Source organism: Anguilla rostrata, chromosome 2 (genome assembly GCF_018555375.3).
Source record: "Anguilla rostrata isolate EN2019 chromosome 2, ASM1855537v3, whole genome shotgun sequence".
Lineage (NCBI taxonomy): Eukaryota > Metazoa > Chordata > Actinopteri > Anguilliformes > Anguillidae > Anguilla > Anguilla rostrata.
The window spans coordinates 58,059,958-58,080,039 of NC_057934.1; the positions used below are offsets into that span (position 1 = coordinate 58,059,958).

The 20,082-nt window shown below is 39.6% G+C and overlaps 2 protein-coding genes across 6 annotated transcripts in view; both read right to left on the reverse strand.

Annotated features, from left to right (window-relative positions):
- Positions 1-20,082, reverse strand: part of LOC135249261 (LIM domain only protein 7-like) — a 78,879-nt gene that overhangs the window by 54,261 nt on the left and 4,536 nt on the right. The gene's annotated exons all lie outside the window — the stretch shown is intronic.
- On the reverse strand, positions 16,291-19,759 carry LOC135249274 (GTPase IMAP family member 4-like). The gene is made up of 2 exons (XM_064324755.1): positions 19,725-19,759; positions 16,291-18,326 (listed from the first exon to the last, which is right to left on the reverse strand). Exons 1-2 carry the CDS (start codon positions 19,735-19,737, stop codon positions 17,437-17,439), a joined length of 903 nt encoding a protein of 300 aa, XP_064180825.1. The 5' UTR covers positions 19,738-19,759; the 3' UTR covers positions 16,291-17,436.

Here is a 20,082-nt window from a genome sequence, read left to right on the forward strand (position 1 = left end):
TGTCAGCTGACAAGGTCACGTTTTCTTTGTGCAAGTCAGTAGCCGTGGAATGCACATACTTCTACCATTTCATATGTGGGCAGATTCTACATTCCATCCATGTTGCTTTCCTTCCTCTCAACCAATGAAGTAGGCAGTACGGGTGCGTTGTCCAGCCACACCAAGATCAGCAAGTAAGATTTCAAAATAAAGAACTGAATGATGTAGGCTACAACATGTTGTAATCTAACAAAAATAACTTTAATAAATTTAAATGGACACACAGTAACCCTGTTTTATGTGTAATGCAAATTTCAAAATGAGCAAAAATGCTACATTTCTCCAAGGGCACAGTGATAGCTCATCCAGTGAGTCACAGATGAACATCCAAATAATATCCCAGAAGAACATCCAAAGATTTACAGGCCTCTCTAGCCTCAACTAAGGTCAGTATTCATGATGCCAGAATAAGAAAAGTGTTATATGTGAATAATGAGACAGAACACTGGTTGCAGGCTACTCAGTCTTGCTTTTACTGTTGTAGTAAACACCTCCCAACCCCATGCCCATTAAGCAGATGCCATGTAATCACAACATTCAACAATCACTGACAATATCCGACATTACGGGGAAAGCTTAGTGCATTAGAATAATATTGAACAATGAAATTATTCATTATTCAATAAATAATGAATAATTTCATTATTCATTGTATAGGTGTTTCAGTCACCCATTTCAATGTAAGTTAATGTTAACAAATATGCTCAAAATACAAAGTCAATCATTATTTACCACGAATCAGGGACAGTTTGTGTCACTGACGGGTTCGCTGTACTTCATGCAATTAGTGGACAACAGGACTTCATGCCCATATAAGGGTCACCCTTTTTCCTACTGTGAAGTCTCTGGCTCCAATTTGTACATCATGGCAGCGCTCACAATCCGAACTTCCCAGGCTTCAAAACATGTTTCACCAAGCTCATGGAGAATCAGTGGATGATGTAACAGTGACTTTGTCCATATTTTTTCTACAGTCTATGGTGGTACAGACTGGTAGGCTTGCGAGAAGGCTGCAGTAAACTAGAGGGGAGATTACGATGGCCTGGACGAGTATTTGGGTAGAGTCCTCCTACTATCATATAGGATGAATCTGCAGGATTGTCATCTAATTAATTTCCCAAGTCTCTGTGATGCTCACTTTTGGAGTGATAGGTTTGAACAATTAAGTTGTTTTCTGTGTCTTAACTTCATTCTGAATACACATTCTCACACTACACTCTGTAACTGCTTCCCATTATTAGAGACAAATGGCCACAAATAGAGTTCAATCACTGCTTATAAGGAAAAGCCACAGATCAAAGGAGCAGACCATTTGGTTGTCCCCGGGAAGTCTGGTGCAATGTATATTCCTCTCTGGGAATGTTCACACTTGTGGCTGTCTCGTTGAGATTCGTACGGAACCCTTGTCGTGGCACCGTGGCGAGTCTCCCTTTGCGCATCAAAATAAAACCTTTTCAATTGGAAAGTGGTCCTCAGTGTGTAATTACTGCACCTTTCCTGACTTGGTTCCACATGGGAGAAAATTCCCAACAGGAGTCATAAAGACTTAAATACAGCAGTTGATATATAGGCAAGAATTGGGTAGATGTGGTATCTGTACAAACAAGTTTTAAAATAAACTTTGATTTTATTTCAGATAGAAATCCCCACACAAAATTAGGTTGAAAAAATTTTGAGATTTACTTTTATATGCATAGATAATTTTGAGCTTTGCATTTTGTGTCTGCATAACTTTAACATGACAAACATTGTTCATCCATGTATAATGCAAGAAAATAGAAAAGCCTATCTTGCAGCCTTGTAATCAGGCAATTGTTTGAATTGGAGAGGTAGGGAACTAATATCTGAGAGCAATGTCCATTTAGTGGACTTGTTTGGAAAGGACAGACATCACAGTGTAATACCTTGTTTAGTAGCCTATACCAATCATTTGTAATCAACTAGTTCTAATCTTCCTCTGCACACTCCTTACTAGCGTCATCGAACGCAACTTTCCACTTGGACAGTACTTGAAAATAAGCTCAAATGCCTTTCCTGAATACAACATTAAGAGCATTGACTGTTAAATTAATTGCATTTTGGTATCAAAACATGCATCTTGTAGGCCTATCATCTGAGACAAATGTAGTTACACTGTTGAAATCAACCTTAATGATAAATAGGAATTGTTTCACGGTCCCGGCAACTGCAGCTGTAATTTTTGTGGCCAATTAAGGTAGACTACACCATGTTGTTAAAACATTTTCTATTGGATGTAACTGATTTTTGTTTTAAAAAATGTGCAAATTATAACTGTCTGACTTGTTTGTGACCATAGATATGCCATCAGCTGACACGACCAGCTTTTTATTATGCAGCCGTCTACACATAGCCTACTTCTGATATTTCATGCACATTCAAAATGCACACAATTTGGCAGCAACATTTTCGAATGGAATGTTTTCACTCAAAAATGCATTAATCAAAACTCAGATATCTGCTGCTCAAATCTGTTTTTGCCACCTACACATTTCCCTCTCCTTTTTTATTTCAGAGCTCAATTAATGTTTTATTGGGTATAAATAATAATAATAATTATTATTATCATTATTATCATTATTATTGTGCCTGTATGCTGTAAACTATGCAAAATATCCAGTATGTCCAGTGCACCAAGAGGGTATGTTGCACCTGGCCGCATGCATGGTATGTTGTTTGCCATCCAGCATTCCTTCTTCTCACACAATCACATGAATGTATGGGTGCAGGAGGTGTGGCAAATGGACAGAAAAGCCAAGAAAACAGAAAAGCAAATATAGAAATTGTACTAAATTTATTGATAAAACATAGCACATAACATGATGGAAGACTTTTGAGTTTATAATATTGATTTTTATGGCCATGGGTAAGAAATGCACTTCAAATAAACACAAGAGACCACACAAAAACAATAACTATACACAAAATAATAATTTCAGAATTTAGCTATGCCACTGCTGAATACAGTTTCTGTCCAAAATGAGGCAGACAGACACTTGGCACTGTTGCCACTTCCAATGTATATATATATATATATATATATATATATATATATATATATATATATATATATATATATGCAGTATATATAAGAATTTAGGCGTCTTTGAGACTGAGAAAAGCACTATATAAGATTAATTTATTATTATTATTATTATTGCTGTTGTTGTTGTTATTATTATTATTATTATATAAGAATACATTCCTTGAATTTCCTCCAATTGGTTTCACAGAGTCCCTTAACCCGTTTCATAATTTTCAGTTTGATATATTACCATTTTACCTTTAATCCTGTTTATAAAAACAAGCAATGACAGTGGTTGCACCTTTATATACCTTATCTGGAGCTACTGCATAGAAGAAATGTGTAATATGCAGGTTCAAAGAAAACAAAGTTTGTTGTAGCATTAAAATTAACGTAGTTCATTTTGAGCCTCATTGCTTTGTTTCGGCATAACTTTGACTTGACAAACATTGTTTATCCACGAATAATACAGGAAAATAGAACAGCCTACTTGATTTGTTGAAGGCAAGGCCTTCAAAGTGAGTTGTGGAAGCAATTTCATACAACATATGGGTTTACTGGTGTGGCCATAGCAGTGGAGGTTCAGGCACGCTTAACTCGAGATGTGGTGACCTCATGGGCCTTGTGGCAGGGTGCTTCCTGAGTGGATATCTGTGCTGCCGCTGCATGGTCAGCCCACTCTACCTTCACCAGCTTCTCCTGCCTTAATCTCACAGCAGGCCTCTCATTCAGCGAGCTGGTGCTTGTTTGTTTGTTTATTTATTTATTTATTTATTTATTTATTTATTTATTTATTTACTTACTTACTTACTTACTTACTTACTTACTTACTTACTTACTTACTTACTTACTTACTTACTTACTTACTTACTTACTTACTTACTTACTTACTTACTTATTTACTTACTTATTTACTTATTTATTTACTTATTTATTTATTTGAAAGGAACAATGGGCAGTAACTGATAGTAACTGCCCCAGAATTAGCTTTATAGCTAAATTTCACCTGTAGTCCCTTGGCAGGTTAAAATAAGGAAAATTTACAAGAAATATGTACAAGCAGCAATTTGCAGTTTTTTCTCAATAGCCTGGAACTGGACCATCTCTTTGTGGTGTGTCTTACTGAGTTACATGGAATACAGTACCAGAAGGTATTCAGACCCCTTCACTTTTTCCACATTTTGTTACGTTACAGCCTTATTATTACATTTATTAAATTAATTTTTATTCTCATCAATCTACACACAAAACCCTAAAGAAAAAACAGGTTTAGAAATTTTTGCAAATTTATTAAAAATAAAAAACAAATTTTTTATTGGATTCAGGTCAGGGCTTTGTGATGGCCTCTCCAATACTTTCATTTTTTTGTCTTTAAGCCATTTTGTTTCAATGTTGGAGGTAAGCTTAGGATCATTGTTCTGCTGGAAGACCCAGTTGCGACCAAGTTTTAACTTTCTAGCTGATGTCTTTAGGTGTAGCTTCAGTATTCCTAGATAATCCTCCTTCCTCATGATGCCATCTATTTTCTGAAGTGCACCAGTCCCTTTTCCAGCAAAACACCCACAAAACATGATGCTGCCACCCCCATGCTTCACAGTTGGGATGGTGTTTTTCAGATTAAAAGCCTCACCCTTTTTCCTCCATACACAGTACTGTTCATTATGGCCAAACAGTTCAATATTTGTTTCATCTGACCAGTGTAGGGAAAAATACATTTCCTGCTTCAATGTTTTTGGATGGTCACCTAACACAATCAACCTAATTCAATTATCAAGGGGGGGTTAGGATCAAAGCCTTGTGATGACGGTACCACCAGGGTGAGGCCAGAATAATCAATGGGTGTGAGACAGGAGGTCTCGGTGACAATGACCATTTGGTTTCCTTCGAAACCACATACATATGTAACAGTGTCCATTTGTTTGCCTGTCACCCAATCAGGGACAGGAACCTGCATTTTATATCAGGATTCTATTTCAGGTGTGGGGCATAAAAGCTTGTGCCCACACATCACTATGGTGTGATTGAACTGCCTTGCTTTCACCCGGTATGCTGCATGCTGTATTAAGGACTATTTTTGCTTTGTTAATAAATTGTTATTGACCTGAACTCAGAGTTGTATTTTACAAAGGACCAAATTCCTACACCAGAGAACACTCCTACAAAAGGCTAGGTCTTAGTCTTGGTGATCAGCTGCACACTTCATTCAGGCTTTTTTTATGCCGGTCTTGGAGTAGGGGATTCTTCTTTGTGTGACAGCCTTTCTGGCCATGGAGATGTAAGATTCTCTTAATGGTAGATGTAGATACTTTGGTACCTGATACCTCCAACTCCTTCACCTGTTCCTTTGTTGTTGTCTTGGGGTTCAGTTTAATCTTTTGGACCAAAGTTTGTTCAGCCGTGGGAGATAATTTGTGCCTCCTTCTTGAATGATACAATGTCTGTGTTGTCCCCAGATTTTTATATTTGTGTGGCAATGGGAAAGGTTAAGTAGTGTCATGTCTAGGAACCGACAGAATTCAAAGTCCAATCATTAATTTGTAGAAAACAACTTCACGAGGGAAAAGACACCACAGCAGCAAGCTCTTCAGAAAAGTTAGACTTTATTTGCACAGGTGCACAAAGCCGGATCAATTCTGCAGAATTGAACCTCGATTGTCAGTTTTACATTCATTTTATACACTGTGCACCCCACAACTCCCCCTAACACAAAATACCATCTGTCCTTCTTGGCACCACAATGATTTCCTGTTCTTGGGACTACCTGACCTTCTTGGCACCACAATGATTTTCTGTTCTTGGGTGATAACGTCATTGTGGAAAGTTACCCCAACTTTCCCTTAAAAATATTAGTCTTTATTCTGTAATTTTCCATTAAGAATACAAGTCACAGCCTCCTGTAATTTTCCATTGTATTCAGGTTACATAGGGGTCACTGTAAAATATTAGTCTTCTAGCACATTTATTTGGCAGTTGATCAGTTTGAAAATATAAGTGTATGGTTATTATTTGATTAATGTTTTCTGCCGAGTGAGTAAGTGTGATTTTTTTAAGCCTTCTGCATTCTCTTGCTTTTTCTCTACAGTTGATACTGTGGTTTCTTGCATTTCCATAAGCTCAGCTGCAACTAATGATACAGGTTTATTGGATTACATATTGATTATATGAGTGAATAGTCATACATGTGACTTTTACCATGGTGCATCGAGAGTTTGGAGGAACCAGTTTGATCAACATTTATGGGAATACCCTAACTTTACATGTGACGTCATCGCAATCATGAGGAGTCTCAAAATTTTCCTACAGTAGCCAGAATACGCCACCTTGGGGATTTCACCCAAGGAAATAACAAGTTCAGTCACTTCAATTTACAACAGTTTCCCAGGTTCTTTCATTGAAGGAAGACAGAGGCGTGGCTCAAAACTGATTTTTACTTTTATTGAGATGTAAATGGATTTTTATTTTATTATTATTATTATTATTATTATTATTATTATTGTGCCTGCATGCTGTAAACTATGCAAAATATCCAGTGTGTCCAGTGCACCAAGAGGGTATGTTGCACCTGGCCGCATGCATGGTATGTTGTTTGCCATCCAGCATTCCTTCTTCTCACGCAATCACATGAATGTATGGGTGCAGGAGGTGCGGCAAATGGACAGAAAAGCCAAGAAAACTGAAAAACAAATATAGAAATTTTACTAAATTTATTGATAAAACATAGCACATAACATGATGGAAGACTTTTGAGTTTATAATATTGATTTTATGGCCATGGGTAAGAAATGCACTTCAAATAAACACAAGAGACCACACAAAAACAATAACTATACACAAAATAATAATTTCAGAATTTAGCTATACCACTGCTCAATACAGTTTCTGTCCAAAATGAGGCAGACAGACACTTGGCACTGTTACCACTTCCAATATAAATTTCACATGTAGTGGTAAAAATAAGGAATTTATTTCACCTGGAAGGTAAAAATAAGGAAAATTTACACGAAATATGTACAAGCAGCAATTTGCAGTTTTTTCTCAATAGCCTGAAACTGGACCATCTCCTTGTGGTGTGTCTTACTGAGTTACATATGGAATATGGAATATGTAACAGAGTGGAGAGATCTTATCAGTATTATAGAGAATGTTTGGTTACATTGCAACCTGTTCTCTGAGTGAAGAGACATTTTCCATGTCTCTGTTATGATCACATTTGAGTTATAAAGCTTTACATAGGACAGTACGTAAATAGGTGAAGATTGGACAGATTTGCAAGCTGTGCAAACAGGTTTTAAAACAAATTTTCACCTTCCCTTCATCCAGATGGTTAGGCTAGAAAAAAAATCAAAGAGGCTCACCTTCATGTGCCTTATATGGAGATCACTGTATGCTAGTGACTAGAATGAATGTGGAATATGCAGTTACAATAAAAACAACATTTGTTGTGCCATAAAAGTATGGAATACAAATATAGTTCATTTTGTTTAGAGCCTTGTGGCTTTGTTTCTGCATAGCTTTGACATTACAAATATTGTTGCAAGGACACAAAATCGGATAACTTGATAATCTTTGCAATATGCTAATCTAATTCAGGCAGTTGTCTGAATTCAATAGGTAAGCAACATATCTGAGTACATTATTAGAAAGAAAGATCACATTGTTTTTCCGAGGTAAAATATTTTTTTTCCTACCACACAAAGATATAAATTTTTTAAAATTATTATTTATTTTAGCCAATGTCTGCACTATCCTCGTTGTACACGTGATTTAGGGGACACAACCGAGCTGAAAAAATTGTACTTCCTGGTTTTGATGTGCTCCCCATAGGTTACTATTGGCATCGCTGTCTCTACCTATTATATACTCCAAGAGCTTAGCCCTAACGCCACTGCAGACAGTTTATATTAGTTCATGCCTTCTGTGAAGTTAAATTTGTGTCTTTATTATGCAATCAAAAAGTATTTTACTAAAAGCAAATACCTTTTGTGAAACCTTTCGTGGGTTGAAATGTTGGTTGTGTGTTGAAGTGTTTGGCCATTAGTTTTGGTTGCATGTAGATTTTTTTTTTTTTTGTATGTTGACTTTTTTACATGTTGACATTTTTTGCGAGTTTAAATTCTGGTCAGAAAGTGAAACGCAATTCTATGGGTGGGATCTAAGTGGAGGTGTAAGTGATGCATCGCTCGTGCAGCTGCACATCCTGCACTATTATTATTACCAAGAATAAATAAATAAATAATAGACCAACTGTTGTAACTTGTGTATTCACTGCACTCAACAACTAGTTAGCCATTTAAGGGGTTTTTTATTAATATGTATTTGTTTCTATTACAGGTTCTACACTGCTGCTGCATTGGAGCTAGCTCTTGAACTTCAGTGATTCTCCGTACTCTATGCTGAACCGATAAACAAGCAAAGAACAGAAGCGTCACCCACAGGTGAGTATGACTTACAACCTAATTAGGCACAATACTAGAAAATAGTCAATATACTATACCAACATTTACCCACAAAAAAAAAAACTTTAATTGAAGTCTGTAATAAACAGAAGGAATCCTGTATGTCATTTGAGCTAGCAGTTCGTGGAAGTTGTCAAAAAGATTTTCAAATATTGTCTAGGCAGAAAGTTACGATTGATAATGCTAGTAAGGAGCACAATCAAGAAAGATTACAAGCTAGTTCCTCACAAATGATTGCTTATAGGCTACTAACCAATGCCCTGCACAGACATGCAGTGACAGAGGTGAAAATGGAATCTATTCTAAAGTTCTGCAGAAGGTAAAACGATGCCTGTGTTATCCTAACAAGTCTTCTAAATCCACATTGCTCTCAGATATTAGTGACCTAACTCTCCAATTAAAAAAAAAAAAAAACCTGATTACTATTAGATACATTTAGATGCTAACCCCTTTAGTCACTTTCTTATGACTGTAGCTTTTGGCCAGGAGAAGATGTCGTCAAGCGGCGTACAACTTTCCTCGGTGGCTTTCTTCTCCGAGGCTTCAAGACAGGATATTCTATTTTCCTGCATTATAAATTGGAGTTCAGCAGCATACAGTAGACTCCAGATAAGGTACAGTAGAGGTCAAAAGTTTACATACACCTTTCACAACTCCACACACTTCATGTTACCATACATTTCCTGTTAAGTCAATTAGGGTATCTACTATATTTTCATAAGAGGTCATTTCAAAATAATAGCTAGGAGACAGATTTATTTCAGCTTTTATTACATTACATTACAGGCATTTGGCAGACGCTCTTATCCAGAGTGACGTACAACAAAGTGTATAACCATAACCAGGAACAAGTGTGTTGAAAACTCTAGAGAGAAGTGCAGGGAACAACTGCATACTTCAACTTGGACCTTGAAGGATAAACTGGTTAATACTAACAGTTTATCTGTATCAGATTTTCAGTGGGTCAAAAGTTTACATTTGGCAGTGCCTTTTAATTGCTTAACTTGAATCAAACACTTGGGGTAGCCTTCCACAAGCTTCTCACAATACTTTGCCAGAATTTTTGCCCATTTATCCTGACAGAACTGGTGTATCTCAGTCAGGTTTCCAGCAAAACACCCCTAAAACATGATGCTGCCACCCCCATGCTTCACACCTGGGGTGGCGTTTTTCGGATTAAAAGTTATAAAGCTTTACACAGGACAGTACATAAATGGGCAATGATTGGACAGATTTGGCATCTGTACAAACAGGTTTTAAAATAAACTTTCATTTTCACTTCATCCAGATGGAAACCCCCATGCGCATGCACACGCACGCATGCACGCACTGGCCTGTACTGGATCTTTGTCGCAGGGACCCAAATGCAGAGGCAGACTCAGGAGGTAACAAAAAGGGTTTTAGTAAAACACAGGAAAAAAACAATAAACCGGCATGTTTAGGTTGCTTATTTTTTAATTTGTAAATGACCTTGTGCTTTGTGCTTGAAAGGTGCTAAATAATTATTTAATATTATTAGTATTATTATTATTGTTGTTGTTATTGTTGTTGTTGTATCATTGTATGAGAAATTTCTCTCTATATGCTAAACATGTATTACAGGTTCGCAAAATCATGTAATCGTGTGTGTGTGTGTGTGTGTGTGTGTGCCGTGGGGGTGTAATTCACACAGACATGCTAAGATTAAAAAATATATAAAAAACACAGAAAAAGATAAACAATGAAAATACAATCTACTTGTCTCTATATAATACACACATAAAAATACATAAAGCACATCTCAGTAATCACTTAACATATATGCAAACGTGAAATATTATGCATATAATTCATTTTTACAAAACAGATTGCCTTGCAAAAAGAAATTGTGCCTACTCATTTTCACTTTATTTTTATTTAAAACTGGAATCCTCAAACTGAAGACTTTCATGCATGAAACACTAAAAGCAAACAAAACTGAAAATAAAAGAAAATCAGAACTTGCTCTTTTGGTGTGTGCTCCCGGTCTTGGCCCCGAACTGTGGAGAGCAATACACCTTAAAGCACCTGGGCTGATTAGCTAGTACAACCTAGGTGCGTGTGCTCTGCCTACCAGCCGGCACACCCAAGACCAATTTGAATGCTACACTATGTATACAATAAGGAAAATGTAACAATATTAAAATAAAATATCCTCCCTCTTTCTATCTTCCTCTACTCTGATCTTTCTGACAGACTCCACCCTCTTTCTCTTCTCAATCTTCTCCAGCAGCTCTGTAACCTGAGCGCGGTTGTTCTTCTCTTTGTTGTTGAAGACGTGATATCCGCTGAGAGAGAGTGTCGTGTCTAGGAATCGACAGAATTCAAAGTCCAATCATTAATTTGTAGAAAACAACTTCACGAGGGAAAAGACACCACAGCAGCAAGCTCTTCAGAAAAGTCAGACTTTATTCGCACAGGTGCACAAAGCCGGATCAAATCTGCAGAATTGAACCTCGATTGTCAGTTTTACATCCATTTTATACACTGTGCTCCCCATAACTCCCCCTAACACATTCCTTAAAATACCACCTGACCTTCTTGGCACCACAATGATTTCCTGTTCTTGGGTGATAACATCATTGTGGAAAGTTACCCCAACTTTCCCTTAAAAATATTTGTCTTTATTCTGTAATTTTCCATTAAGAATACAAGTCACAGCCTCCTGTAATTTTCCATTGTATTCAGGTTACATAGGGGTCACTGTAAAATATTAGTCTTCTAGCACATTTATTAGCAGTTGATCAGTTTGAAAATAAAGCGTATGGTTAGTATTTGATTAATGTTTTCTGCTGAGTAAGTGTGGTTTTTTAAAGCCTTCTGCATTCTCTTGCTTTTTCTCTACAGTTGATACTGTGGTTTCTTGCATTTCCATAAGCTCAGCTGCAACTAATGATACAGGTTTATTGGATTACATATTGATTATATGAGTGAATAGTCGTACATGTGATGTACTTTTACCATGGAGCATCGAGAGTTTGGAGGAACCAGTTTGATCAACATTGATGGGAATACCCTAACTTTGACATGTGACGTCATCACAATCATGGGGAATCCCAAAATATTCCTACATTTCCCCCCTTTCGGGGTCAGATCTTATGGCCCCGAATGACTCCCCTCGTTGTATCCTTATTGACCTTCTCAATCTCATTATTGGAATTCGCATGCCATCACGGTCATGCATTGTAAGGACCATGGGATTCCCCAGGCTATTGGGCACTGTAGGTGAGTAATCATTGTAAGATTCAGGAGAATCAGGTGATTGGGGAGAGGTAGGGGAAGGGACTGGGGAAGAATTCCGAGAGGACCCCTGAGGGCTCTCTGCTGTTTCAATTTCTGCCATAGGGGCTGCCATAGGGGCCACAACTGAAACTGGGATAAAAGGAACCCCTTGTCTGCCTGTTGTCGCAGCTGTGGCCTCCTGCTGAACGGGGGTAGGAGGAATTAGAGGGGCGGCAACAACAGCGACCGGCTCCCTCGCCTCCATGGTACAAATGGGACAGCCGGGGCCCAGTACGCAGAGTGGTGATTTTGGGCGCTGCTGGTTTTGGGTCGTCTCAACATACACTCGGTAGGCAGAGGGGTTACTTGCCCCAGAGGACCGCCCCTCCTTGTGACATCACCACAATGTCCTCTTTTATTGTCGCAAAGAAGGTGGCTTGCGGAGCCTGAGCCTTCTGACTTACAAGCTCAGCTTCGCATGCGAATTGGATTTTTGCCATGGTGATTTCCCTTGGGTCTGTAGGTTCATTATTTACTTTATACCAGGGTATAGTGAGCTTTTTCACTTGCAGCTTGGTCGGCTGCACATTATTCTGCACATCGTAGTAGGATAACAGCCACAAGGTCGGCATTGTCCATTGGCCTGGGAATGGTAATGGTAAATGGTAAATGGACTGCATTTATATAGCGCTTTTATTCAAAGCGCTTTACAATTGATGCCTCTCATTCGCCAGAGAATGGCAACACGGATGTCACCTGGGCTTTGGCTGACGCCATTCTCAGCGTCAGACAGCGTCGGGTGTGCCCCACCCCATGTATACTATGTTGGGTGCCTGCACATCCCATGCTGCCATAGCAGCATCCAAATGTATCAGATTCCTCAATGTAACGTTGTTCCCATGATTCCTCCAACACTCTCTGCAGTCGCAAAATTTGATTAAACATATCAAAGCTGTACGTATTATTCTAAGTGACCCAACAAAGTTATCATAAGCCGCGTTTCCACCGAAATTACCCGGAACTTTCAGTCCCAGGAACTACTTTACCAGGAACTAAAAGGTTCCTTCAGCCAATGGTTGTCTGCGTTTCCACCGGGGTCTAAAGTACCGCGAAGATTCGGCAAATTAGCCCACTGATGTTGTCGTCGGTCCAACTGTCATATGATTTCTTCTGTAACCCCATACTACCACGGAAGTAGTCTACATTATTTTCTAATAACCGGGACAGCCCGGAGGGGTTTATTCCACTTATATACAACGGGTTACCAACAATGACTATATATGGTTACTTTTGTATTTATTGATTTTCATATATCCTCTCAAACACATTCATTAACAGCAGAAAACATGCACACGTTGTAAACAATTAGCTGTTTTATTACTTTCTCGTCGTCAATTCCATATAGGCTAATCGCAAAATGACAAGAATAGAACGAAAACTCGGACTTGCGTGAAAATGTAAATTAGTAGTGGTACAGCCACCGTTTGCTTTCCTTCGAAGTTACTGCTAGCCGAGCAGCGAAGTGTGCCCTCCAGATGCGAACCATGCACCATAAATGAGTCCATAGTCTTCCTGGTCTTTTCGTGGAATTGAAAAATGGCAGTAAAATGGAGTAAAATTACGGCAGTCTGAAAAAGCTAAAGGGAAGATTACTAGAATTAACCTGTTATTTTACCCGGATAAAAAGTGCGGAAGGTGATTTCCAGTTTGCTTGTACTGTAATCCCAATGTTAATTATGCAGAACTACCGCATACCTCACATAACTGTATCAAACGTTTTGAGTCAATTACAACGAGCTAACAAAGAAAATATTCAGCAACCGAATTAATCCGTTTGAATGTTTTGGTAGCTTACGTAATATGCTGTCCCAGCACGAATGCTTAGCATTTTATAAAACGAATAGCCTATTAAAGCAAGAAAAGGACAGAAGAGCACACGTTATAATTCCAAGACGTTGATAGGCTATAACCAAAAGTAGGCTACTGCGCCGCATAACATACAAGTTTGATTTGAAGTTATTATGAAAATAAATAGGTTTGCCGCTGCATATTTTCAAACATGGCGGGTAATGGCGGAAAATAAATACAACACAAACGCTACGAGTACTCGACCAATCAGAAATGTTCAGCGCTGCAAGCTCCACCCAAAAGGTTCCTGTACTTTCGGAAAGTACTACCCCCCGAGCAGGAACGTTTTGGGGGGTAAAACAAAGCCCCCAGAACTAAATTTAGACCCTAGTTCCTGCGGTGGAAACGCACTGAGTTCCTCAAAAGGTTCCTAGTTCCGGGGTATAGTTCCTGCGGTGGAAACGCGGCTATACACTCCTTTAATTTTCTTAACACGTTGATTTGTAGCACGATGAGTTGCCGCAGTCCTCGTAGTTGGTGGGCTCCTGGTATATCTTCCAACCAGAGTACGCGGCCTGCACGTCACTCCACTGGAAAGCCGGCTTGCAATTCTCGTACTGGACCCATAGGGGCACTGTTGGTGCTGTTGCTCCCTGGACTGGTGTCAGCGCCCGCAGTCCATCCGTTCTCCCCGTCTCCCTGGACTGTGACAGCTTCCGCCGGAAACTGGAATCACCCGTCTGGCGCCTGACTCCTGCGTTAGTCACCTTATACGACACCAATTGGATGCCTATAGCCCTGTGGAGAGAGGATCTCAAGAGAGGGAGGATACAAGACAGCAACACCAGTACCACTATACTATACACCAGTCCTATTTTTGCCAGCCAACTTCCCCATCGTCCTTTATTCGAAGTTTTTCTCGCCCAACCTCCTTCATTATCTTTCTTAGTGGTTGCGTTTTTTCAGAATACCCTTCCACCCAATCCATGCTAAAACCCGTCATTCCTAAGAATGTCATCATTTGTCCCAATGTCTGTGGTTGCGGAACTTTCATTATTGTCTCCAACTGTTTATTTGACATTCTCTTACCGCCAGCCGTGATTACTCTTCCCAAGTACTCCACCTCCTGAGAGCAGAGCTGCAGCTTCTTCCTGGACACCTTGTGCCAGGTTCGCCAGCAGTTTCATGCTGTCGCTTATGCACTGTTCTTTTGTATCTGCACATCTTCTTCCTCGTCTAACTCCTCTTCTTCTTCTGCCTCATTATTACTTGCCTGGCTTGCCTCACTGTCGCTTGCCTCGCCTTCTGCTGGGGGGCACTCCTCCTCCCCTTCCTTATTATATTCTAATTTATATTCTACTTGGGGGATTTGCTCTTTATTTGCTGTGCCTTTTGCTAAACTTGGCTTATGCTTAACTCGGAAATCTGTTTCCTTGGTACTTTTTGGCTTTGCTTTTTTTCTCTTCCCACGTGTTACATGGGAGTTTTTCCCATTTAGTGTTCCCCCACCCCGCAGTTTCGCGTCTTTTACGTGTTTCCCCGTCCCTTTTTGACCCCACCTCAGGTTTTTGGCGCACTCTAGACGTTTTTTCTGTGTCCCTTATCTCGTGTGCCTTTTTTATTAGCCAAATTATTAGTATTCCTCATACTGTTTACATTTTTCCCTTAACATCTCTTCCAATCCCTCCACTTCCCTGTATTCTCCCCTTAGCCTTTCTGCCCTTTTTTCTATCTCCTCAGGTTTTCAGTTTGCACTGACAAATTAAACCCCACTGCTGCAGTATGTGCTTGGAGGGAAGTGGGTCATATTGTTTTTTTTTTTTAATCACATATTTCCATAACAACAGGTTCCAGCCCCTATTTGAGTCACTGGCGTGAGGTTTAATCACTACATTACATCCTATATTCATTTAACATTTAGCAGACTCTATCATCCAGAGTGACTGGCAATATAGTAAGTCAACAGAGTGTATTCAACTGAGTTACATGAGCAATAGTGCCAGACCTGGCTAAAAACATTCTCAAATCAGGGAATAAAGGCGCACTAGTGCACGCTAACTCTGCTAACCAGGAATCCCATGTACAAATTTTACCAAGTACAAGAACATGGACAAAAAACACAAAGTAACTTTATTCCCTTTGTCCCATTGTGTGTGTGTGTGTGTGTGTGTGTGTGTTTGTGTGTATGTATATAAATATAATGGGCAGTGGATAGCACTGTTGCCTCACAGAAAGAAGGTCCTGGGTTCGAATCCAGCCCGATACCTTTTTGTGTGCAGTTTGCATGTTCTCCCTGTGGCCGCATGGGTTTCCTCTGGGTGCTCCGGTTTCTTCCTACAGTCAAAAGATGTGCAGGTAGGCTAATTGGAGACTCTAAATTGCCCATAGGTATGAGTGTGTGACCGTATGGTGAGTGAGTGGCGTGTGTGTCCTGCGATAGACTTCCGGCATGTCCACGGTGTATTCCTGCCTCTTACCCAATGCACACTAAAATAGGCTCCAACCAACCACCCCCCCTCCCCCCGCGACCCTACCCAGGATACGCAGGTATATGTATATACATACTGTACTAGTATGTTGCATGTACAGTACATACAATGTGTTCCTCTCTGTGAATGTACATGTATCTACCAGGAGACCAAAGACATGATTGAAATAGCCTAATAGTTTTCAGCTAATTTTTTTAGGCCAGTCCAGATCCAAAATAACATTTTATTAAACAGAACAATTTAAGTTATCCCTTATTCTTTAAAAGTTACATGATTTCCCTTAAGTAAATAATAAAAAGAAATATACTCACAAATAAAAGTGGTGGTTACATCTTGATTATTTAAGCAAGCTTTTATACATCCCTACCATCTTTCAATAGGGAGGTCACTTTGCATGTTAGCAAACTAACAAACTACATATTAATGAGAAAAAAAAATCAAAACTGTTCTTCTCGCTTCATTCTTATTTAACAGACTTCAACAAAAGCAGGAAAATACAACACTGTTTAAAAAAAAAAAAGTACAAAAATAAGCACTGACCTTTAATAAAGGCACAACCTCGGTTTTATGACAGAATAAACGTTTTAAAAATGTTTTCTTAAAGGCCAGCAGCAGGGCGACTCACTCAATGGTTCTACTGGTTCCTCCTCAGAGAGGGAGTGGGAAGTAGAGCTGGACTCTTAGACGAAGTAGAGAAGCCTCTAAATGGCCATTTTTCTCCCACTGTGTAGCATAGATCCACAATGTAACAGAGACTACTGTTCACTAAGGCCTTCATCAAACATTAAGATTTTTTTTTTTTACAGACTCAAATGGTATTGATCGAATGGTGAAAACTCTAAATCGGGTCAAGTGAAGAATAAATGAGCGTAAAAAGAAATGAAGCGGTTGCGCAGAGGCACTGAGGGAGTTAAAGAATTAGAGCGGCTAGCTCACAGGATCGAGTACAGGCATGGTTACCTTTAAAGCATTGGTTTAAAAACAACGCTCCTCTTTCAAAGGTACTGAGATATCGCCTTTTGCAGCCATGCTAGAGGCTTGTCTAGCATTTGTGCACGTGACCATTAGTAAGTAAATGCCTGGATTGCACATGCTTTTAAACAAAGGGTGACAATATCTCTGCTTAGCATTTGCTTGTCATTCATTTAGCAAAGATATGACATTTTTCTGTTGATTGCCTTACAAGGAGTAACACTACAATATCAATCAATTTAATACCGCATTCATATAATTTTCACGAAATGACACAAGTTTCTAGGATTTTTTAGGATGTTTTTAGGATTTTTTTACATGTACACTCCAGGATTCCCCCCAATATCTTTTATTTTGCCTTAAGTCCCATGCATAGAGCTATAACATTAACTGCCACTTCAGCAAACTGAATTAGACTGTAGGTGGACTCCTCCTTTTTCTCCTCCTCTGCTCTGATCTTCCTCACAGACTCCTCCCTCTTTCTCTCTTCCTCTGCTCTGATCTCTCTCTCAAACTTCCTCAGCCTCTCCTCCTCTTCCCTGATCTTTTTCTTGGCTTCCTCCCTCTTTTTCTCCTCCTTGGCTCTGATCTTTCTCTCAAACTCCTCTCTCTTTCTCTCCTCCTCTGCTTGTATCTTTCTTTCAGCCTGTTGGATCATCATAGCGGCATGATGGTAACCTGTCGTTTTGAGCAGCACTGCTTCAATCTTCTCCAGCAGCTCTGTAACCTGAGCGCGGTTGTTCTTCTCTTTGTTGTTGAAGACGTGATATCCCCCGCCACATCGGTTGACGACTTCCTGAAGATCGATGCTTTTTCTCAGAAACTCCTCCACTGGTGTACTCAGCTCATCTCCTCCAGTGAAGAGCACCATTGAGTACCGCAAAGATTCTGCTCCAAAATGATCCTGCATCCATTTTAGAGTGGCCCTCACCTCCTCTGTGAATCTCCCCAGCCTGATAACTATCAGGAAGAAGTGGTTACTGCTTTCTACCATTTGACATTTGATTTGATTATCAGAAAGAGATGTGTCAAAGATCCCAGGTGTGTCGGTAACAGTAACCTCTCTCCCAGCCACCACTCCACTATGTGTCTCGCATTTTAAGGTCAGGCCTACAGGGGAAAGCCCCTCTTTAAACACCCCTCTCCTCAGGATGGTGTTTCCAGTTGCACTCTTTCCTGCCCCAGTCTTTCCCACCAGCAAAATCTTCAGATCAGGAAGTGCTGGTCTCCCTCCAGACTCTGTGGAAAAACACAATCATTACAGTGCAGGAGTCATTCATCACATCTCACAACTGAGATTAAAGTAGCCTGTGGCTACACACAACAAAACAACATTGTCAATTACAATTACTGTGTGAGAGAGAGAGAGGGGAAAAGATTATCATTATAAAATCCAATGATTAAACTACTACCACTGGCACAGAGATCATTTTTTCATTAAGTAGTATTACTGAATCAGCTGAATAATTGATCCGAGTAAAACCTGGAACTGCTCTTTTTACTTCAGTCCATGTTCCAGATCTAGAGGGGTTCTGGGTTTCCAGTGCATTTATCCAACTAACTCGGTAATCGTGCTTTGTGAACCGGGACCCATATCTGACTAAAAGCCTTAAAGTTATTAACTAGCTTGTAGTATGCGTGCTGAACTCAGTGTCGTGCAGCATCTGCACTGGATCTATAGACCCAAACCCATGTAAGTTCTATCGGGTAATCCAGATAGCAAATATAGCCATTCCAGACATGAAATTGAACAATACATGTACGTTGTTTCAGAACTCAAAGGGAAACACACCTAGTCCTGAAAACCATAGCTTTCACAAGTCAAATAGACCCACTAACCTAGTACTCTCAAAAATAAATGTGCAAGTGTTCCTGATTGTGTCCAGGTCAGAGAGAGAGAGAGAGAGAGAGAGAGACCTTACAGGGGTGCATCGTGGCATGTCACAGTCTCATTCTGTCAGGGCGGGTGCGGGAATGGACCCAAACGCAGAGTGAAAACCCAAAAGTCCAGAAATGGGGAAAACCAAAAGACTTTAATACAAAGCACGGGGAACAAAGGGAACAGAAAGCCTCGCAGGGCGCTAATAACAAACAAAGGGAAAAACTCAAATTGCGGGAAAACAAAAAATCCAAAAATCCAAAAACAGAGAGAACAGAGCAGGCAACAAGCAACAGGCAGGCAAAACACGTACAGAAACAAACAGGCAAGGCAGGCAGGTAGCAAACCGGAAAACAAACCACAAACTGGTACAGAAACAAAAGGAACCAGCGCCTGAGTGAGGGAGAGGGAGACTTAAATAGGAGCGACGCAGACGAGACACAGGAGGGCACAATGAGCAATCAAGCCACAGAGAGGGAGGGGAACACGAGACAAAACGCAACTAATAATTGGATAATGGAAAACAATAAAACAATTAACTGAACACAAACCGCGGTGCCGCCATCTGGCGGCCCAACAGAGAAACAACACAGGGGGAAGACACAGAACCCTGACACATTCCCTGTACATAAGTATCAAACATTCTGTACAAAAGTATGAAACACAAATTTTCCAAAATGACATTCACTTAACACACTGATTTACCCAACCATGCAGCCCTGCTCTTCTGAGCCCCCGTGGTACAAATTCATAGTTACCTTTGAAAGCCATGGCCAGGACACACACACAGATTGTGAAATCCTGATCTGTTGTTTCACTTCTGAAGAACTGAAAACTAACAACATTAGATCAAAGCAATTGTACAAATAATTACACAGAGCAATTTAAAGTTAAACCATTTATTACACATTTAAATGAAAATGCATGAATTATGGCCTAAATCAATTCTTTTTAAGGTAATGCATTACCTAACATCACAGGTAGGGCTGGGTATAGTTAATACATTTTTGATATGGACAACGATACATTGACTTTGAAACGTGTTCCTGAAAAATACTTCAAAAGATGAATTTTGTTTATTAATTAAATCATTGGATACATGAAAGGCAAGCATAA